This window comes from Podarcis gaigeae (assembly GCF_964106915.1).
Source record: "Podarcis gaigeae genome assembly, chromosome: 3".
Taxonomy (NCBI): Eukaryota; Metazoa; Chordata; class Lepidosauria; order Squamata; family Lacertidae; genus Podarcis; species Podarcis gaigeae.
Window position 1 is genome coordinate 107009196 of NC_139680.1, and position 24279 is coordinate 107033474.

A 24279-nucleotide genomic window follows, 5' to 3' on the forward strand; every position below is an offset into this window, starting at 1 on the left:
AGGAGGTGAAGTCAGTGATGGTACAATGGGCTAGGGACTTCGGGTATAACATTCAAATGGAAGATTGGGAAAAACTCTGGAGGGAGAATATAAAATTTACGGCCTGTTCGTTACTGAAGGAAAATATCATGAAGATGCAGTACAGGTGGTATATGACGCCCGTTAAACTGGCCAAGATGTATAAGATAGACAACAAATGCTGGAAATGCAAACAAAAGGAAGGGACATTTTACCATCTATGGTGGGAGTGTAAGAAGGTTAAAAGTTTCTGGGAGGAAATATATAATGAATTGAAAAAGATCTTAGGTTATACCTTTGTTAAAAAACCAGAAGCATTCCTACTATGTATTATGGGAAAAGACATTAGGAGAAAGGACCACAAATTCTTTCAGTATGCGGTGACGGCAGCTAGAATAGTAGTAGCCCAGAGGTGGAAACAAGAAGAAACCCCAACGGTGGCAGATTGGAGAGGAAAACTGATAGAATATGCTGAGTTGGATAAGTTAACAGGGAAAATAAGGTTCCTAAAAGATCAAAAATTTATTGAAGACTGGGGGAAATTCATAGGATATCTGGAGAACAAATGTATGGTAAAAACAACGCTTGTGGGATTCAAAGAGGCTCTGTAAAGAACTAATAAGTATTGCTTAATAGAAATAATGTATCAAAGGGGTATGAATGGCAATGTGTAATTTGAAATGTGTATCTAAGATTTAAACACAAATGAAGGTTCAACGACGTTGAAGGATGTCCTAAATGTAGGCGAAAGGTTGAAATTCGGAAATAATGTATATATAAGGATATCAATAAAATTTTAAAATGCAAAAAAAAAAAAAAAACATCTGCAAACAGGTCAAGAGACTGGGCTAAAAAGCAATGAGGGTATGCTGTGATGTCTAGGCTGATATTTAGTGAGCCAAGATGAATGTAAAAAACCTAGCATGGGTCAAATCTGACCATTTTGCCTATTCAATTTTCAATATGTATGTGCAAAAGATTCAGAAACTACTAAGATGCAGAATGGAAGTGAAAGGGCAGTACTGTGTACAGTGGTGCCCCGCAAGACGAACGCCTCGCAAGACGAAAAACCCGCTAGACGAAAGGGTTTTTCTGTTTTGGAGGCGCTTCGCAAAACGAATTTCCCTATGGGGTTGCTTCACAAGACGAAAAAATCTTGCGTCCCCCAGCGGTTTTTTTTTGCTTTTTTTGCCCTTTTCCTAAGCCGCTAAGCCGCTTATCAGCTGTTCCGCTGATAAGCCGCTTAACAGCTGATCGCTGGAAGCCGCTTGACAGCTCTAGCACTAATCCGCTAAGCTGTCAATGGGCTTGCTTCGCAAGACGAAAAAACCGCTAGACGAAGAGAATCGCGGAACGGATTAATTTCGTCTAGCGAGGCACCACTGTATTTTGGCCTTACACTCTAGCTTATGTTTCCTCCAACGTGGCCCTCCAGATGTTTTTGGCCTACAACTCCCATGATCCCTAGCTAGTGGTCAGGGATGATGGGAACTGTAGTCTCAAAACATCTGGATGGCCAAGTTTGAGGAAGCCTGCTCTAGCTACTCCCTGAAGTCTAGCATGAAGTCTCTCAACTGTGATCTCTCCCTCTTTTTTAAAAAAAGAATACATGTTAGCCTTCACAGTGGGATGTTTCCTGTCTCCATAGCAACTGAAGGTAGACAGGTTCTACAGCTTGAAGGATAGACTAAAGAACTGTCCCTTATGAAGAACGCCACTTTTTTCTAACTACATATATTTACACGTAAACTCAAAGAAACTGGGTTTAAAAGAAATTATATAGATACAAGTAGAACCTATTGTTCCTATTATTTAATGAAAAGAATATGCTTTGCAGGAGGATTGCAAATTCTAATCATCACCATCCTAGTTAGCAACATGCTTTCAGGGAATTCTTGGCATGGCTGTCAGGAATACACAATATTAAGTACTTCTGAGGGTGGGAAAGAAAATTACAAATATGGCAAGAATTTGGTTATTCATAGAAGTACTCATTACAGGAGTGTGATTGAGATACAACTTTTAATAATTTACCTCCACTGTAGAATTCTACTTAATTTTTCAAATGCCATTTATTTTAGCTGAACATTAACTAATTCACACGTGTAGGAAAATACTATCACTGTGTCCCTCTGCTATACTTGCAGCAGCAACCATCAGATCAGTGTTAGAAACTGAGATATGAAAGCTAGAAGCGAAATGGCACCTTAGACCCACCCCCCTAATATTCTTAAGAGAGTCTCTTCTCCAATCTTCAGAGAGTGGCTGGAAGTGGGGAAACAGAAAAAAGTTCTCCTTTCCTTCCACTCGGCAGACAAGCCCTGGATTTGCCCCACACCCCTTCCCTTCATATAAATATATCTTTTTGGCACCACAATTAACACATATTACAGGCCTATACAACTGATGGCAGAGATACCTTGAGTGTCCAATTCATTAACAAATTTTGGAGTGGGATCATTGAAGGCCACCGAAGCAAAATTTGTTTTGCTTTTAAGCATCACTGTGAGAGTCTGAGATAGTTAACACTTTAACAAGCACTACTTAAACAATCATAACTAACTGGCTAGTATATTTCAAATTAAAAGCACATCATACATTAAACAAGACAACTAAAACCTAAATAAAACATGTAGAGTTTAAAAGAATACAAAGAACGTTTTCAGGTCCCCAATCCATGCAGAAACCCCACTGAACATGGTTAGGATTTAATTCCAAGTAACAGACAGATCCAGATCAGGGTTGAAAGCAACCATTTTTTCCCCTAAACGATGCCCAAATAGCTTCTTTTGTGCTTATATATTGCATAACAGATTGAATTCCTTAACATTGTAAAGCACAGTGCATTACAGTTGCTAAACAGACAGAAAAATCATTAAGTGGTCCACCAAGATGCTCAGCGGTTTTCAAATGGACTCTGGATGGGAAGTTCTCCTTCCATATCCCACATGTGTGAAATTCCACCAAAGGTTTAAATTCTCTTTACCCAGCCCCTTACTGGAGCCTCCCCTTCTGCACTGAAGATGAGAGAGAAACGCAAAAACAAACAGGCTATCACACTGCATGCTCCCTTTCTCTGCAATCAATCACCGGATTTCTCCTCTTTTTCTTCTCCTCTCCTCTCCGGATACCCCCCTCCTTTGCAGAGTGTCCCTGACATTTTCAGAATTTGCTCCAGGAGCAGACAAGCCCATTCCTCCAGCAGTTTCAAGGAGGACTGACAGGGATGGGAGGGAGTGTTTCACAACTCACTTGAGGAAAGAGCCAGGCAAGGCAGTGTGAACTTTGCTCTCTGTCCGTTTTCAGTGGATGAGATGGTGATGGGAACAGGATGGAGGGAAAAGATAGCTGTATTCCTAGCCTAAGGGCAGCCAATCTGAGGGAAACGCTGCCTTTCTGCAAGGCCAGCTGAGAGGCAGCACCTAATAGCTTGCCGGATGCTGCAGCGATCGCTTGGAACTCTAGTGGGAAGGAATTTCTCCTCCCACACCCTCAGTGCCCGTTTTAATCTTAAATCTTAGGCACAGTACTGCGCTCAGAAACTGCTAGCACTAATGAAATTTCCTGCCACAAAACGTGCCTAGAACAAAGGGAGTTTCAAACATTGCTTTAGATGTTCTGCAAGACTTATCCTTTCCCCAGGCTTTCTCTGACCAGCAAGGCCAGGTCCTGTTTTATATGCCAGAATCCCCTGAATCCCTGTTTCATTTGTTTTTACATGCCTTTATGCTGCTGTTTTATTGGATTTAGGTTGTGTTTTATTTTATTTTTAAAAAAATCTTTTTGAGACCATAAAAATTCACTTATGAAAGTCAAATGACAGTAGACAAGGAAATAAGATTACCATTACCATCCCAATTATTTTCTTAAGTTAAAAACTGTTCAATTAAAATTAAAATAGAAAGTTGGGAGACTTTCTTTGCCCTCTCCCTCAAACAAAAAAAGACATTACCTGACAAATCCTGTGATTTTCCAGATACTCTAGCACGTTTTGCTCGATGACCAAAGTTCTCTGTAGCTGAAGTAGAGGCACCCTGAAAAGTTTTAGAAATGTAAAATTAGATTACACAAAGTTCTTCTAATGCATATTGCACATGGTCAATCCTTACTTCGTTCCACTTGTGCTAACCCCACATAAAGAATCCTCCACGGCCACCACTGGCTTTCTCCCCATGAACTGTACTGTGCCTGTTGTGCTAGGCAATTACTTCGGAAGGGAAAGCATGATTATTAATTTTTTAATACCTCCATACTGCTCTTTGTAGGGCAAGCTGTTCTTTTAGGTAAAAGAGTTTTTCTGCGAAGTTGGTATGGACTATTTTGTGCACCAGGACCAGATTCTTCTGCAACCATATCTGCAGGTACATCATCATCTATCAAGAAACAAAAAAAAAAGAAAAAACTTTTACAAGATTGCAACTGACACACACACAATTTCATTCAAGTCACATCAAGCCAAAAAGGCACAGTGAAAACTTTACATACATCTTGGTGAAATGTGCTATATAATTACATTGCTATATATTATTTTGTTGTCAGGATCATTTTAAATTTTCCCAAATTCTTATGTAAGTATGCTTTACACATTAACTGTGAAATGGTTCTCATAAATACAATGAAGATCATTTAATGAAAAAAACCAATCTCCAGAATTTATAAGTACTACATACTAGACTTGCCTTTTCCATCAAACTCAAGGTAATTGTGCAACATAAAAACACAAACCTTCCCCCACGGTGTCTTTAAAATACTGACAGCAATATTTTGCAGCAAGTGCAGCACAAGTCAAGAATAGCGACAAGATAGAGCCACTCTAATATACTGTACACAGTATGTGTTGCCAACATGGCACCTGCAGCTGCCATGGCACCCATGAGGACTTCCCCTAGTGTCAGTGAATTCTCTAAGCTCCCACCGTCTCCTTTCCCCCTTCTCTGTGAAGAAGGTGATGAAGATAGTTACCGTTCCCCCCCCCCCTGAAAAGAACTTAATACTGAAGGAGTAAGCTGGAGCACTGATACTCTCCTGCACTTCGTTCAGATCTATGTCCTTTTCAGAATTCAGATCAGCAGCTAAAAAGAAAGAGCAATGAAGAAGGTAGAAGGAAAGGGGGGGTGATATAGAAGGAGGAAAACAGATTGGCTAAGAGGGAGAAATTAGGATGGGACAGGATCAGTGAAATGAAGAGAGATAATGGAATGTGAAAGAGAAGGTAGGTGCACACACAGTTGGATCCAGTAAAGTGGATTGTCTTGAAACGGCATCATTTATTCATAGAATCCCCACCCAATAAACACCATCAAATCACAGATTACACCTAAGTCCACTGAACTGACCATAAAATCATGATCTGGTGCATTCCACAGTTGCTATGGAACAAAAGCATGGATGAAGGAAGGATATTTATGGACCTTTCTAGTTTTTATCACCATAAAATTATGGGTTATCTTGGTGTCCATGATGTGTTCTGTGAATTGTCAGTGGTTTTGTTGTCATTCTATGTAGAAATTATGAAAATCCATGAAGATGTGTGTGCTAGGACAACATTTTTGTATTACTGGCAAGAACTGAAATCTAGGGTTGTGGTTTTTTTACTGTGCCGTCCGCCACTGTAAATTTTAAATTGATGGGTTTTTTTGGGAACCCCATGTAAAGTAATGCTAATTCAAATAATCCATTTTCATTCTACTGGATCAGAACTTTACCTAGACTTCTTAGAAAAGTGAAGCATGCATGTGTGAGAGAGAGGGCTCTTTGTTGGGTGGGAGGGAGATTGATGAGGCAGGGGGGGGGAGCAAACAGAGGACAATGCCCACAGACCTCCCCCCCAAATTTCAAGTATTCCTACGGGCCCAAAAAAGTTGCTGACCCCTCCACTACTGAGCTGGCAAGCATGCAGGAGCACAAATCTTTATTGCTCACATCCACATGTGCTACAAGTCCCTGGTGTCTTTCGACATTTGTGGGGAACATACTACAATTTACTGCTTCTGCCTTAAAATTAAATAAGATTAATTTAAAGATAATTGGCCTTCTAGCTATTTGCACAACATGCCTTCTCTCAAGAAAAGAATGAAAATGAGGGAAACAATTAACTTTTCTTGACGGTAAGATAAAGGTATCTACAGTTAGTTGCTATACTAAAGATCAATAGCTCTAGAATAGGTACAAATCTCTGAAAAAAACAACATAGCATTTGACTTAAAATTAGCAAGCTTCCTAACTGAAATGCTTTATCTTACAGTCTTTCTATATTGAATTTCAGTACCTATTCTTTCAAGTACAAGTTTTATATGTGTACTCTTTTCTTAAAATCATAAAAACTACCAATCTATTTGTGCAGCAAGCTAATCATAATAAAATTAATACCTAATGAAGCTTTAACAGTCATTTATGCATCTTAAATGACTGAACAATATATTACTTTTCAGTAGTTATACCTGTTCTGCATGGCCTATTAAATCATCTAGGTTATCAATTATCAAGCTCTACACCTTTGTTCAATCTCCTGCATACATTTACTTAGCAGCAAATGCATGTGTCTCACTAAATGCATGGCAGAACAACAGCCAATCTCAATGCCCAAGGAGTGATTTAATTTTCCAGACATGTGTTATCTGCATTCATATTTTGCATTAGATATATTATGTAAGTATAATGCATTTCATAAGTACATATAAGAACTCCATATATTATGACTAAGTCCTTTGAGAAGGGGCCTGAACATTACACTAATGTACAGAAGGTAACAGAAGACTCACAGTCCAGGAAAGCACACAATCAACATTTCCAGCACTCTCCACTCCAGGACAGGGATGTGTGTAGGTGGGAAAATATCTCTGCTATCCTGAACTCATGTTTATCTATTTCTCTTAACAAGAACCAGTGCTGAAAAGAGCCAAGCTTCTAATTCTGAACTTTGAAGCTCAAAATCATGGACTTCATAAAATAGAAGGTTTAAGTAAACTATAAAAAGCTTCTTAATTGCATGTATTTTCAAGCATTCATCAAATTTATTTTATTTAGCAAAGACAACAGAGGAATCCAGGGCAAATGAGAAGCAAGGATTTGGTGGGCTTGTCACCGCACTGGAGGATAAATATGCTTGGCATACTCCCAGATAACCCATGAAGATGTTCTGAAATCTGCAACATTTGGAAATACTTTTCTACCATCAAGCCCTAAGAGCGGGTCGTCTTTAGCAGTAACTAGCTAAATGTAGTAGCAATGCTATCATCACTAAAATTACTACATTTGAATCTTTGTGAATTGGCATTAAGAATATTATTTTAAAACACTGTTTATTTTTAAAATGAAGCATTTCACATCATTTGAAAGAGAATATATTTATTAAGAGGTCTGTCACTTTCCCTCATAATTGCCCATTTTCCCTGCTATTTTTAAAGTTCTTTCTCACAAGTTAGCCAGGGGGAGAAATAGGGCATTCACATATCTGTGTATGCTATAATAAACTTCCATTACATCATCCAGAACTGGCCATTGTACAAAGCCAGAAAATACTTTGGTGGAATAGGAAGGGTGGAGCAAGAGAGGATTCTTCTCTGTTAAGTTTTTCCAGATTCAGCAGAGGCATAACATGAAACACAGGCTAGCCAGAGTTCACATTTAAAATCTGCTGTAAACCAGAGAGGCAAGGATTTGGGAGAAGACAGGCACTATGTCTAGACTAGAACCAGGGGACCAGCTGAGCACAGGATTCCCAATCCTGCGGGGTTGCCTGTAACATGAAAAGCAGAGGCTGGAATACATTTGCAAGGATGTATCTCTCATTGGTATTTTCCCTTTGAAATCTCTCATTTGGCACCTTTCACCTATTAGCTGCAGAGAAAGGGTTGAGGAAGAAAACCAAAAGGCAGGAGAAGCAGCTAATACTACCTCCACAGTTCCCTACTGAAAATGTTCTGCTACACTGGAGGTAACCAGGTGATGGGGAATCCCAAGTTGTCTGCCAAACGTATCCATCTGCCTTCATATCCCTCCCCCAGAGTCAAATAATTTTGTGCTGATAAGCCTTTTGACTAACTAGGTGCCTTAATGATTGTGTGTTTTTAAAAATTAGTATTTTTCATATTATAGGCACACATGACCTAACAGATTTGTGATTTTTAACCCTGCAGATAGCACAAAGTTGCCAGGTTAGAAGCCTTCAACGGTGCTGTTGATAAGAGTATTGGATTCAGTTTTAAGAGTGTTTAAGTATGTTGATTTAAATCTTTTTTTAAAAAAAAGTATGTTCACTATCATTCATTTTCTTTTAAACAGAATTAAAATTTTGAGATATAGATATATAGATATATGTGCACACTTTGTGTTTAGAACAGTTATCATTACCTGGTTATCAGCACTCCTTATAAGCATGCATTGAGGGATGGGGAGATATCAGTCTTTATTATTTTCATTTGAATACCACAGAGGTCTTAGCATGTTATCTAATATACATACTAATATCCGTCCAGTTACCATGAGATGACTAGCTATCTTTTACATGTTCTGTGTTACGTGTGGGTTACATGTGGGTGTGCTGCAGGTTGTGTTCTGGGTTTGTGACTTTAAACCATGACCCAGTGTTGCTGCTATTTTATATTGGAGGGGATGTCTTCTACATAAGCAAGGCCCATAAGAAGGGATTGCCATTGTACACGATGGGCTGTAGATGACTGAGAATATGTATGAGTGGTTTTCGCTAGGAGCTATAGGCAACATCAAGTAATGTTCTATCACTGCACCTCTGTTCCATAACAGATTACCTCTGAGAACCAGTCTGTCTTTGATAACATGCTACTTCACTTACACTGGGTAGGTATTTTAGTGTAAGAAATGGCTTGTACAAACCCTTAAATTGTAAGTATGTCTGATGCATTTGAACAGATGTGGTTGTATGGCTTGACCAAAGACGGGGGATGAGGAACCTGTTGCCTTCCAGATATTTGACTACATTCCCATCATTCCTGCCCACTGGCCATCCAGGCTGGAACTGATGAAGAAGAAGAGTTTGGATTTGATATCCCGCCTTTCACTCCCCTTCAGGAGTCTCAAAGCGGCTAACAATCTCCTTTCCCTTCCTCCCCCACAACAAACACTCTGTGAGGTGAGTGGGGCTGAGAGACTTCAGAGAAGTGTGACTGGCCCAAGGTCACCCAGCAGCTGCATGTGGAGGAGCGGAAACGCGAACCCGGTTCCCCAGATTACGAGACTACCGCTCTTAACCACTACACCACACTGGCTCTCACTGGGAGTTGGGAGCCCAATAACCTCAGATGGACTGCAGGTTCCCTATTCCTGTTATACAACAACGGATTTTGTGGAGTGTTCTCTATGAGAGCTGGAAACATGCAAGCTATCTGCAGGTGGTACTTACATATCCATTATGTAGATGAACAGTCATCTCAATGCATGGCCTGGTCTAGGCTCTGGCTGATGGCATGGTGAATTACTGAAGTCCTGTGGAAGTTTTAAGGAACCTCCATCCATGCATCCAGAGGATATGGGTATCATAAATCAGTGTTTCCCAACCTTGGGCCTCCAGCTGTTTTCGAACTACAATTCCCATCATCCCTGACCACTGGTATTGCTAGTTAGGGATGATGGGAGTTGTAATCCAAAAACAGCTGGAGGCCCAAGGTTGGGAAACACTGTCATAAATGTATCTCAGGTAGAAGAGATTTAGGGGACAGACCCAGCAGAGCAACTCAGAATTGCAGAGGATTGTTTCTAATCTTCAAATTGAAGTTTAGGATAATATTCTGGTCCCAATCTTGTTTCACTCCCTCCGTCTCCCTTAAGGACAGCAACTAGAAGACACCTTGCAATAAATTAAGAGTATGCCTGCGGGAATACAGAAGTTTTGGAAGCACTAGGTACTTGAGGTTCTCTTTCAAAAGAAGAGACACATACAGTGGTACCTCAGGTTAAGTACTTAATTCGTTCCGGAGGTCCGTACTTAACCTGAAACTGTTCTTAACCTGATGACCACTTTAGCTAATGGGGCCTCCTGCTGCTGCTGCACTGCCAGAGCCCGATTTCTGTTCTCATCCTGAAGCAAAGTTCTTAACCTGAAGCACTATTTCTGGGTTAGCGGTGTCTTTGACCTGAAGCGTATGTAACCTGAAGCATATGTAACCTGAGGTACCACTGTATCTTTGAAGAGGAGAAAACAAGATTTCCATGTTGTAAAATTTACTAAGTGTTGTCTATAGCAATATGTGATATAGAGTACAGTGGTACCTCGCAAGACGAATGCCTCGTAAGACGAAAAACTCGCAAGACGAAAGAGTTTTTCGTTTTTTGAGTTGCTTTGCAAGACGAATTTCCCTATGGGCTTGCTTCGCAAGACGAAAACGTCTTGCAAGTTTGTTTCCTTTTTCTTAAAACTGTTAATACCCAGGGTGCATTGCTTGAAGAGGTGCTTCGCAAGACAAAAAATTCGCAAGACGAAAAAACTCGCAGAATGAATTAATTTCGTCTTGCGAGGTACCACTGTATCAAAATGGAATAAGCAAGCAATGTAGCAGGCCACAAGGCCTCCTGTCTAAGTTTTAATTTTAACTGATTTCTAAAAACCTTGGGGAGGCAAGCTTCCTTCTCAGAGGCATTCTTAGAATAGGACAGAAAGAGGACAAGGCAGCTAGAACTACGACTCTACTTTCCAGGGTGCCAAGCTAAGCTGCCTATTGTGTGAATATGGCTTGTTATTTTTAACAGATAAGCAGAAGGAGAAATAGGGGGCCACTGTTGTCTTACAAGGCTTTGTGGTGTTTTGTTTTGTTTTGTTTTGAAGGGGGGAATGTTGCCTAGGCTGATTATGTTTTTTTGAGAAGAGGAAGGAATGCCCATGACAGTTTCTTTAAGTTCAAAATGTGCCTATAGGGCCAAAAATGTTAGTGACACCTGAACTGGATATATGAAGTTGGCTTTTAGCAACTTAGACCACTGGTTATTTAGCACTACCCATCCTAACTGCCAGCAGCTCCCAAGGTACACCCCAGAGCTCAAAATAATTTAAAAAACCCTTCCCTTCTCTTTTATGCATGAAATATTTTTTCCTATTTTCCTTTAGAGGTTTGATGCCTTTAAAAGTTGCATGATAGGTATAGCTGACTTCCAATTAATTTGCATGGGGATTCCCACTTATATTTTTAACTGTTTTTATTACATTTTGTACATCTCCTTGATGTGTGGAAGGCAAATAAATAATAATAATGTTATTAATATTATTATGCTCCTAAAGGCTTATAAGATCTGTTTCTTGCCTTGCAGTAGACACAGTGGACTTTGAAAGATTCAAGGGTATGGTATCAAGCAGCGCAAAAATATACTTGATAGAGGAGGTAAAAGTATACCCCTGTTTGCTAGAGTAGAAAGACCCAACTAACCCTATGAGTGGTATACCCACTCAAATTAATGAGAGGGTATCTGCCCATCATATAGCTTTTAAAGGCATCAAGGTTCTGTTAGGTCAAACGTGATAAAATGGAGGCAAAGAGGGACAAAAAAATTATATGTAGAACAGAAATTTAAAAACAGATTTTGTATGCACAACGTTACAGAAATAAAGGATGGAATTTTTACTCAGATTTATGGTAATCAGCAAATAGAAGTCTATGCTACAGAATCAATAAGTGCTTTGATTCCCCACAACTTATCTCCCTCTTCCCTTGCCTGGCTTTCTATTATTTCAAACAATATTTTATATTTAGAATTACTGTTAAATGTGCTGGTACAGGTAAAAAATATTTTAATTATTGTCTGAGGTGGAATGTGTATTGTATTATATATTAATATGTAGACCATGAATATACTTATTATTAACTCTGCTAACCTTATTGTTTAATTAGTCACAAAATTCAGCACTGATAAATAATAATAAAGTATAGGCTAATGAATAAACAGTCTTAAAGTTATGAGTATGTAGGTGCTAAAGTTGAAAATAGTATTTTACCTTTGAAAGCCTGTTTTCGAAGCCTAGATCTAACACTCCAGCCTTAAGGTCATTTACACCCTAATGATATGCATATTTCTTCAGATATTAAGTCCTACAAGATAACAGGGTTTATTTCTAGTCACAAAATTGCTGCCATACCTGGGCATAAGTAAATATCATGGAAATAAATAATAAACTGATTATTATCAATTTACGATGGGGTGGAAGGTTCGCAGGCTAGCAAGGACTTGCTCACAAATTTATTGACAACTGCACAAATTATTATAGCTAGGAAGTGGAAGGGGCAAGGTGAATATAAAAAGGAAGAATGGTATAAAGAGGTGTGGAATATAGGTGTTAATGATAAATTAACATGTGCAATTAAGGTAGGACAGGGAATATGCAGGAGAAATGCTTTTGAGGAGATACAGAAGTATTTGTAGAATTTGTACTGTTAAAATGGAAAGGGGTCAAACCATTGCAAGAGGTGTTGAAATTTTGGGAATTTTAAAATTATTTATTTATTTAATATTACTACTTTTAAAAATAAAAATAAAAATGGGAAGAAAAAGCTTTTAGTAGTAAGATACCAAGCCAGCTCTTTTGTTGCCAAGAACACAGAGTAAGACCAGAACTCCTGCAAAGCAGTGCTCCAGAATCAAAATCTGTGCTCAATGGCATCAAAAGTTGCTGAGAGGTCAAGGAGAATTAACAGGGATGCATTTCTCCTGTCTCTCTCCTGACAAAGGTAATAATACACAGCAGCCAAAGCAGTTTCTGTGCTAAAATCAGTCCTAAGCCACAACTGAAATGGATCTAAAAAAAATCAGTTTCCTCCAAGAGCACCTGGATCTGGTACTTTAAGGATGTCATCTGAACTGATGCGTTATCCCAGTACCAAAAAAAAATGCTTAGTGTGTAGGTGTTTCCATTCCACTGAATCCTGTTTTAGAACTAGGCTTTCTAAGTTCAGAAATGAACAATTAACATTCTATGATCAATTCAAGAGCGAAAGAAAACCATAGGAGGAGAATTACAGCCACTCTCACATTGGATTATTTTTTATGAGATATCAATAACAAGCAGATAATAGAAACCACAATACAGTAAAGACTTCTTTAAATTTTATCCCATGCATAATCCAGTTTTCCTATTTCTATTTTCCTCTATCTGCTGTACATCAGGAGTACAAACTATCTGGGATGAGTATCAACCACCCTAGCACGTGAAAAGTTCACAAGCAAGGTATGAGTTTACCATCATCTACTATCAGAGGTCTACTGCTCCTATTCCATTTTCAGCTACCTCTCCCTGCAAGTTCTTCATTAAGCAGTCCTTCCAATCATGAACTTTGATATGAATCATATAGATATATTTAATATTAAATAAAAATGGCTGCAGAAAAACTCGTTTCATTTACCATAGCAAACCTTTGTGTCTCTTTGACTGTGGTTTCATGCCCCTAGCTGCAGTGGCTTCCCAACTCTAGCCCAGAGCTTTCCAAACTTTTCATGTTGGTGACACGCTTTTTAGACATGCATCATTTCATGACACAGTAATTCAGTTTTACTAGCAAACCAGAGGTTAAATTAACTCCTTCCCAGCCCCAAGAGGAGCGCGGGGAGCTTTCATGCGACACACTTACACACTGCAGCTGACACACTTGCATGTCGCGACACAGTTTGGAAAGTTCTGCTCTAGCCCCTTCTCCTTCAACTACACCCTGCAAGGATTATCACTGATATTCATCTTCAGCACACGCAGTCAAGCACAGAACATACAACGATCACTTGAAACTCATTTATATCCTGAGAGGACTTCCAGTTTCTATATCTGGATCATATTTTCAAAAGATAAACTCATTGTTTAGGAAATGCCTTTGAGGCTCAGCAACACCAGCGATATCCTTGCAGAGAATGCAGCTACAAATTAAAGAAGGCAGCTTCAGGATCCCAAATTTGGAATTATATTACTATGCTTACCTACTGTCAAGTACTAAATATTGGGATCTCACTGCTGGCCCCAATTTTCCAGTGTGGGCAACCCTAGAATATATGTACATAGCATCTTTGGTTGGTTGGACCATAATAGGATCAAAGTATTTGAAATCTCAGGTGACTCTGGAAACAATTAAATCATTTAGAAGAACATGGAATATATTGGCTAATAGAAACAAATTTGATCCATTTTCACATACTAAACTTACTCTGTGGGGAAACCCCATACTAAGAATTGCAAAAAAGATGATGATATGGAAAAATTAGATAGAAGCAGGTGTATTGACATTAGATCAACTGATAGATGGGGAAGATGAATTTTATACTTTTGCTGTTTTAAGACAAAAATACCATCTATCAGATGCAGCCCAATGGCAATGACTTCAATTACAACATCTCCTAAGAAGTGTGTTTGGGCCATCAGCCCTTTCAGCTTGCGAGATAACCAAGATATTTGAGCAATTGGACAACTCATTCAAAAATAAAAAGCCAGCAATTATTTTTTATAGATATCTATTAACAATACACAAGTTCAATATGCAGACGGTAAGAGATGATTGGAATAAAGAACTGGAACTTTCAATACTCCCCAGACAGTGGGAAAATGTATTAGCTTCAATAGCTAAGGTGTCACTAGATTTAAAATTAAGACTAATACAACAGAAAATAATATTTAGAGTTTACTGGACTCATTTATGGTTGAATAAGAAATGATTAGCTAAGATAGCTCAGTGTTGGAGATGTGGCAAGGACAATGCCCCTCTGAAACATATTTTGTACAGTGTTCTTTACTTAACAAGTTTTGGGAGAAAGTGTTCGACAGTGTAACTATGACTCTGCAGAAAAGTTAAATCTTTCAGCGGAGAATATTTTATTGAACTTTAAACCTGCAGTATGGAAATTATCAATGGGATAACGGAAATGGATTTTCCAGGCCCTAATGGTGGCCAAGAGATTGATATTGAGCAACAGGAAAAATAAAGATACGATACTCTTCAATCAATGGACAATCACAATTTAGGAACAGACTGCTTACAGACATAGATTCTGCATGGATAAAAACGTTAACACTTGGAATGAGTTTATGCAAAATGTAGCAGGATATTAACATTTACATAAGCACTAGGACAATAACACCATACCAATTTATACAAGAATGTATGGGAATATTGTATATTGCTCTCTTTTTTTTGCATATTTTCGCTTTTATATGTATCTTTGTTGCTGTTGTTTTTCTCCCTCTCATTTTTCCTTCTTTTTTCCTGTATTACTTTATTTCTTTTATCTAAAATCACCTTAATAAAATATAATCATTACTTTTTAAGTATCTCATCTGTTGCCCACTTACTCCCCAACTCTTTCCTTCTGCCAGCTTCAGGCAATTCAGAAACAGAAAAATGCTACTGCACTCATGCCCAGGTTGTGGTTTTCCCAGAGGCATCTAGTTAGTGCCTGTGAAAACAGAATACTGAACTACATGGATCTCTGGTTTGCTCCAGCAGAGCTCTTCCTATGTTCTTAATAGCAATTAACTGTTCTTAGCTGATGACCACTTGTGGTTTAGGCATCACTGGCTCCCCCATATTGTGTTTCCGGCCCCTTCATTCAAAGAGAAAGAAAATTGAGATTCTGAGCAACGCTGCCCTCAGATAAATAGGTGAGGAGTGCCCCCCCATGGTTAGTTTTGTAATGTTGACAAGTTTTGTGGCTTATGCGGGTTAGAAAAACCAAACAATGATAGTGGCCAACCGCATCTAGACTTTCCAAGCACTGTTCATAAAAGGGGTCCTAGTGCTACCTCTCTAATTCAGGGTAACCAGACTTCAGGCTTGTGGGGTCAACTTTGGTTTTTACTAGAACCCCAATACCCAACACCCAGAGTAAAAGAAATACAGTTAGAATTAAAGAATTCCGAACAATGTAATTTGTTCAAAGTACCAGAACTGAACTGAGCATACCGTCCTTCCACACAAAAATCTACTCCTTTTCCCTTCCTAGGCTTCATTAGTTTTGGCTGGTAAATCTTGCACAGTGGCGGTGGCGGGGGGTGTACTTCTATTATTAAACAATGGAGAGCAAAAAAACCTACACTGATCTACTGGAAGTCACACTAGAGCAGGGGTGTGATAAAGGTATATCAGCATCAATGGGTAGATTTTGCTGTTTTGCTACCACAGTATGCTTTGCTACATAGTTCTGGACAAATTATTTTTATTTTTGTTTTTGAAAATATAGTTATAAATACAATGTTATTCAGTTTTGAAACTTGTCCTTTCATTGCCTCAGTATCAAGCTGTGTTCGGCTGATTTTTATCTAGAACAAATGACGAAGTAAAAATTGAGAAAGAAAAGTTAAAGGCATGCTACTGCATTTTTGTTTGCTTTGCCCTGGCTCGCTTTAGATGGTACACACAACACCAAGCTTAGCTCAGTGTCCCCTTCATTTCAAGATGTGAGACAGCTGCCTACTCTACCACCCCTAAGGCCAGCCTTGATTCTGAGTGTATGAACAAATCTCTTAGCAGCACAAATATACATTAAATGATTCGGAGCAGACATTCCAATATGAAATTAAGATTCAAAATCCCATCTTATATTTTAGAAAAGCAGCATAACAGTGCAATCCTAACTAAGCAAACTAATGTAAAACCACAGCTGTCAACGCTTCCCTTTTTTAAAGGGAAATTCCCTTATTCCGAATAGGATTCCTCGCACGAAAAGGGAAAAGTTGACAGCTATGTGTAAAACCCCTATATAAGAACTTTAAATACGATTTTTCAGCATTAATATGTAACCAAAATCAAGGGTCAGTCCCTAAAAACCAGAGTTAAGGAAGCAGGCCATTGAACTATGCACTTCCTGGCCTCCGCCCTAGACCATGGTTAATAGTTATGTCTAGCATACAGTGGTAGAAGAAGAGAAGAGTTTGGATTTGATATCCCGCCTTGCACTCCCCTTCAGGAGTCTCAAAGCGGCTAACATTCTCCTTTCCCTTCCTCCCCCACAACAAACACTCTGTGAGGTGAGTGGGGCTGAGAGACTTCAAAGAAGTGTGACTGGCCCAAGGTCACCCAGCAGCTGCATGTGGAGGAGCAGAGACGCGAACCCAGTTCCCCAGATTACGAGACTACCACTCTAAACCACTACACCACACTGGCTCGGTACCTCGGGTTACAGATGCTTCAGGTTACAGACTCTGCTAACCCAGAAATAGTACCTCGGGTTAAGAACTTTGTTTCAGGATGAGAACAGAAATCGTGCAGCAGCGGCGCTGCAGCAGCGGGAGGTCCCATCTGCTAAAGTGGTACCTCAAGAACAGTTTCAGGTTAAGAACGGACCTCCAGAACAAATTAAGTTCTTAACCCGAGGTTCCACTGTATTGACAAACTGTCAACATTTTCATTGTCAAAAAATGTCACACATTTTAAAGCATCAGCATTATGTAAACAAAGTTAATCAAATTGGTTTGCTATTATGAAACAACACTGACCTGAATGTGTGACCAGGGTTCATATGTACCCCACCAATATTTGATCAGTCAATTAACCACAATGATAATTCAAGTTATTTCTGCACCAGTGTCAAGCACATTCACTTCTAAACTGGATTTGCAATTAGCTTGGGTGGCATTAAGGAAGCTAGTATAATCCTTGATCAGGCACGCTTTTGCTACCCTTGTCATATTTCAGAAATAATGCTAAGCACCCCCCCCCATAACTTGTTACTTTATCTTACAATGGGTTTTGTTATGGTTCCTTTGAGAAGTGTAGAAAGCTTTACATGGAACTCCCAGATAGTCTCCAATATAGACACGATTAGGCAAATACATTGTTGGCTTTAACAGTACTGTATAATAATATCACTTAACCTCAGATGATTCTCTTTCCAGATCAACTAAGACAATTTCTACACTATTTTAGGCCTCTAAAGCATATAATATGTGAATGATGCTACAATTTAGTAAATTTGGAAAGTTAGTGTTCATAAATTCAAACCTTAGGTATTATAAAACAGAAGTGACACGTTCCAATATTCAGAATTTCACAGCTGTGCTTTAACTTTTTATTGTTCAGTTTAGACGTTTAATATAAAAATACCAATGCTTTATAATCATAAAACTGTAGCCAGACAGCCAAAAGAGGGAAGGCAATAATACAGAAATGAGGCAAAAATATAATTGATTCAACCCAATGTGTTTCAAATACACTCTTTGTTAGGGGCACTAGGAAAACTAAGTAACACTTTATTTTCTATGTGCTGTAGTACACAGTGATTCAAAGTGACATTGATACAGTAGTACCTCAGGTTAAGAACTTAATTCGTGCTGGAGTTCCGTTTTTAACCTGAAACTGTTCTTAACCTGAAGCACCACTTTAGCTAATGGGGCATCCCACTGCTGCCACCATGCAATTTCTGTTCTCATCCTGAAGCAAAGTTCTTAACCCAAGGTACTATTTCTGGGTTAGCGGTAGCGGAGTCTGTAACCTGAAGCATCTGTAACCCGAGGTACCCCTGTACTGCACATGAAAGTTGGGTTGAATACATTTTATTTTGGTGTATCTACAAGGTTCTCTCATCTCATTTCAGGTATTAGTCTTGACATGTATCTGATTAAATTTCCACTAATACCACCATGCTCTTTATTTAAAATTATACTTTTACATGGGAACATATTTAACACTCTGCTCTTATTTCTCTAATTAGCCAACCAGGCTCCTCTCCCCAGCACCACACCAGTAAAAATGCCTAACTATGCTCAGACAGCAAGTGTTCCTTCTCCAGTCCTCAAGCAGAATAGCTGAAAGCCAAGTCTCCATCTACATTCCACATACAATTTGGCCTGTATGCTAATTCCTATAAAGTACATGGGCAAGTCCAAAAGCTGTAGGTAGGTGAATTAAAGGCTTTATGGCACAGCAGCACATAGGTCATACTGAATCAACATCAGAGTAAGATTTAAACCACAAACCACAAACTGTGATTAAAATATCATGTGTAAAAGTACACGCATGAGCTGGAATGAGACCAATGAAGTTGACGCTCCCCTCATCTAGGGGGACTTCCTCAAAACTTAAGTTTCATTTTTAAAGAATGGCTTGTAATGAATGAACCAGAGATCACGTATTTAAAAACCTTTAGTAAATTTGTTAAAACAAACTCTGGTTAGTTTAACAAACCTAGTTTTAAGCAGCTTGTTTTGAAACTGTCCAGAGACTCTTAAAAACCAAGGTCTCTGCATTCATAAGCCACAATTCTGTAAAAGCGAATCTTCATCCTAGTAAAATACTTTTCCTAGCCATGCAGAAAAGAGAATGAACCAGTGGCGACCAATGAGTGCAACGCTTCACTCAGGATCATTCCAGTTCATGTATTTAGCACTAAACCATGGTACTTTAGCATTACTGTACATGCTAAGCGGACCAACTTGTCTTTAAGGGCCAAACCAGACACAAAAGTGTTTATTAAAAACAACACTCTCACTAGTTCAGCAATAAGAGGGGGTGGACACTCCTTTTAGGATTATAAATCAATCTTTGCACACCTAGCTGAACCATCAAACACATGTTTTGACACCACACAAATGCACACCTTGTTTCGCCCTAACTTTTAATTCTAAGAGAGACTGCAGGAGCCTCCTGTAAAGCAGTAGAAGCATGAACAAAAACATGCTTTGAAGAGATCTGTTAGCACATTCCAATATCCCCCATGGACAACGCCAGATCACGCTCACTGGATTAATACTAGATCAAACCTTTTTCACAGGAGTCAGGTGACATGATTCATTCAATGTCCCATGTATAGCAACGCAAACACCTAACCATGGAGGTGGGGAGGGGGAGGCATAGTAACAGGGAAATCCATGACTAAAACAGCACATGTAAGAGAAGGATGCAGTAAGAAGACACTGGATTATCTACAAAGTTTTTAGTTGCAAATTAATTTTAAAAACAATTGCACTTCAATAATTTTTATGTTTTTATAAGCCATCCTAGGCACTTTTTAGTGGAATGTAAGGAATGTTCTGAAAGCACATAAATTTAAGGCAAACTAAGGACTCTGCTAAACAGCTGCAAATAAAACGTTTTAAGTGTGTTGTAAAGTGCAATACAAATGTGACACTAGATGGCAATGGTGAGCTATGGCAAATTTTATATATATATATATATATATATATATATATATATATGTATGTATATATGTGTGTGTGTGTGTGTGTGTATACATCAGGACTCACTGTGTAGGGCTGGGCCATATCCTGGTATTTCGCTGCTGAGATATCACAATGTTGAAAACGAAGTATTGCCCAGCTCTAGCACTAAACTAAATCATCAGAGGGTGATCTGTTGTGCTAATCACAGTGGTTATTTGCTTAGCTATTTCCCTGTTGGACTTCCAAGATGAGACACGAATCCCAAACTCAAAGGCAAGATTCACTGAAAACCCTACCACAAGCAGTGGGAGAGTCCTCTTAACTTGATAGTCCTTGAAAACAATTAGAAGTTCTTTTCAGTTAAAAAGTAGAGGGCAAGGGAAAGGGATCCCTTACCATTTTTGTGAACCTGCCCCATGGAGCAAGCTGTTTGCACTCTGTCTCTGTCTCTGTGCCCCCTCTAATCGTAGGAGCCCTAAGAAACTGTGTCAGAGGTTTTTGCCCAATCCCAGTTCACTTGCAATCCAGCAACTCTTTCACAAATTTTGCCCCTGCCAGCAAGCAGGCCTTGGTCGCAAGCAGAGGATCATCTTTGTGGCTTTCACTGTGCAATTAACAAGATAAGTGAGTCTCTGGCAGGGGATGGTGCCACGGACACCCTGGGTGTATTCCATGGATCCCCAGGGGTCCCTGGACCCCTAACTGGGAACCAATGGTTTAAAGGTTTTACAAAGGATTTTGCATTCAAGCAGCATGATGTCTGAATTAAATGATAAACTGTTTAATCATATCTGTCAAACTTATATGTTTTTCATCTTATCCAACAGAAGATGCACCTCAATCCTTGTATTAAGAAGAAAAAGTAGAGAAGTAAACCTCAAAGCAGCACATGAAGGAATGTTAACTGGTGCAACTACCTTTCCCAGTACAATTTTACAAGTCACCTTTAGGGACATTTACCAGTTCTTATTTCAGATCGTGCTTCCTCACAGTTCTAACTCACAGCCTCACACTCAAACTCTGCCAAGAAGGTGGAAGAAGCAAAAAGGGGGTCAATCTCTCTTGGACCTGGTTCTCACTAACAGGGAGTAACTGATCAAGAAAGTGAAAGTACAGAAACATTGGGAAGAAAAGATCATGTCCTCTTCAGTTTCACTATACACAGGCAAGGGAAAGCGGAGTGTAGTCGGACATGCTATCTGGACTTTAAGAAGGCTGATTTAAAAACAGCTTAAGGAACTACTGGGTAGTTTTTTACCCATTCATGCATTAATTAGACTTACACACGTTGGTTATATGAGGCTGGTTATCCCACACATTTATGGAGTAAGAAGCATGTTCTACACCATGATGTCAACTTGAATAAAATATTGGAGGGCCAAGGTTAAGCCCCAAACTGCATATTCAATCACAAGACATGGCACACCCCCCCCATTTGATTGGCAATGCTCATCAACTTTTTGGGGAAGCCCCCTCAAATATTTTATGGGGGGAAGAGATCTCAGCCCTAGGAGTTGGCTTCTACATTATATACAATGTGGATCAAGTGCAATGTGGTTCACTTTGCTGAATAAGTCTGCTGAGGCAAAAGTGGGGAGAAATGTTCAGTCAAAGGTTAAGCTATTGGATAATTTGCAGTAAGATAACTGTAAACTTGAAACATTCCAAATTATGATCAGTGAAGTTTTCTGTCCAGGAAACTTCAGTATTACTGTTATGAGTATGGTTTCTATTATTAACAAATATTGGCTGGAACTCCAAAGGTTCTAATATTGTTTACTAGCTCTCCTCTCCTATTGCTTTAACCTCATCTACTGAAAATAATTCAAATAAGAATATTCTTAGAGCAATTCTGAAAAATGCTTAGGTTCAGCCTTTGGGTGACCATCAAAAACTTTGTTAACCACAAAGTAGCCACAGAAGACACCTCTCTACAGAATTATAAGTACTTAGGGTATGGCATTGTCAACACTGTTGACTCAACAGGATGCTCCTAATTTATCTTTTGAGGTCACAATGGAACATAGAGAGGTAGCAATTACTGTGATAAATAGGGCAAAAGGACTGAGCATACAAGACCAGTACACTGACCTCCACAAAAAGAATTTCACATGGCTGAACATTTCAAAATTGAAGGAACTGTGTAGCTTTGTAGCCTCTCTCATGCAAATGCATTGCCTGAACTGTCAATACTGTATTGTATTGCATTGCTTTGCTTGGATTTAAGGAAGCAAATGGCCTGAATATTGTTGTCTATCCCAAACACCAACTAGACTACCAAACTAGCCCTTTGCCCCAAAATAAAATAAAAATCCCTTAGGTACTAGTTATGGTTTCTTCAAGTTTAGCTCTTATAAAAATCAAGAATAATCAGCTCTGACCAATCTTTTCACTGAAGGCTACAAAAGGCGATATTATGTGGTCTTTCCCACAGGACAGTCTAACAGATATATTCATTTTCTGCTAAATGCTGTGCATTAAATGTTTATGCAATAAACATTTAACTAAATATGAATACATGGAACTTCATATACATTAGAAACTGTATGTTGAAGAATTATCTAGAGCAGTGATTATTAACCAGTGTGCCGTGGCACCCTAGGGTGCCGTGAATGATAGGGGTGCCGTGGGTTCATGTTCACCTTTGACCAGTCTCTGCTGGGCCAATAAGAATGGGGGCATCCTCTTCCCAGGCGCCTGGGGGGCAGTGTGAGCAGACACTTCTCTTTGGGGCAGGGGGGTGGCTCAGAGATTGAGGCGGCGGCTGCGATGCCCTGAGGGCTCCCAAGAAGACAGGAGGGGAGAAGACGCTGAAGGAACACTCCACAAGGGAGGGCATTTGAAAAGGGGTGAGAGGCTGCTGGCTCTGCAGGCAATGGGTGACATAACCGGGCTTCTGAGGCTTGGAGTGTGTTTCCTCACAAGGGAGCCACAGAAAGAACGTAGTTGGTCAAGGGAGCTGTGGACTCAAAAAGGTTGAAAACTTCTGATCTAGAGATTCTAATTTAGACAGTGAATATATACCACCACCATTATTAATTATTATTATTATTTTATTTTTACCTGCCCGTCTGGCTGGGTTTCCCTAGCCACTCTGGGCAGCTCCCAACAGAGGACTAAAAACAGAATAAAACCTCAAACATTAAAAGCTTTCCTGAACAGGGCTGCCTTCAGATGTCTCCATCAGTTATTATCCCAATTCAACCTAGAAACTCCTACTTTCATCTTAGGCACCAGGCAATTTTTTTACATAGTGCACACACACATTGTGATTCGCGATACAGTGGTACCTCGGGTTAAGTACTTAATTCGTTCTGGAGGTCCGTTCTTAACCTGAAACTGTTCTTAACCAGAAGCACCACTTTAGCTAATGGGGCCTCCTGCTGCTGCCGTGCCGCCGGAGCACGATTTCTGTTCTCATCCTGAAGCAAAGTTCTTAACCCGAGGTACTATTTCTGGGTTAGCGGAGTCAGAAACCTGAAGCGTATGAAACCTGAAGCGTATGTAACCCGAGGTACCAATGTATATTGCCACATCGAATATTATGAAACCGTTACCATGATGCTGACATCAAACCAGTTTTGGACAATGTATTGATACATCACCCAGCCCAATTATAAAGACGAAGTTCCACACAAAACAGAACAAAAATCCAAAATAATAATAATCAACAAATACTAAATTGCAGTTCAAGATTGAAAGGAAGTTCTTCACTCTGAGTAAGGACCGGTCACACTGCTACTCACTCTTTCGCTATGCCACCTTAAGATGTAACTGTTAAGGTGGAGTTAAATGCATTGATTAGAAAGGTTGGCACACTACTGCCATATACTTCCCTGCTTCACAGATTTGTAATGCAATGCTTTCTGTGCATACACTGAGTTCTATGAAGCTTACTCCCATATAAGCAAGTATAAGACTGGAGTCTAATATGGAAATTTGAAACATGCAGTTAAGAGGCCATTTCTCAGCAACACAAAAAACACAGAAAAGTGACACCAAACAGCAAATCCTAAGTAGTACTAAGTAGTGTTAGAAGCTGGGATAGAAAAGCCAGGAGCCAAATGGCTTCTGGGTCCTGGGTTGTGGGCGCCAAAACAGAATGTCTAGTCACCACGGGAGGTGAGGGGTCGGCAATACTTTTTATTTATTACTTTGATAAGCATTAATTA

The 24279-nt window shown here is 39.4% G+C and overlaps 1 protein-coding gene across 5 annotated transcripts in view; it reads right to left on the reverse strand.

The window, feature by feature from the left end:
- FBXO11 (F-box protein 11) overlaps positions 1-24279 on the reverse strand; it is a 69864-nt gene that overhangs the window by 30200 nt on the left and 15385 nt on the right. For all 5 annotated transcript variants that reach the window (XM_083733225.1, XM_083733226.1, XM_083733229.1 and 2 more), the window contains exons 2-3: positions 4264-4391; positions 3971-4052 (exon numbers count right to left, since the gene is read on the reverse strand). In XM_083733225.1, coding sequence (XP_083589351.1) covers positions 3971-4052; positions 4264-4391 — 210 coding nt within the window. The remainder of the gene's footprint in view (positions 1-3970; positions 4053-4263; positions 4392-24279) is intronic.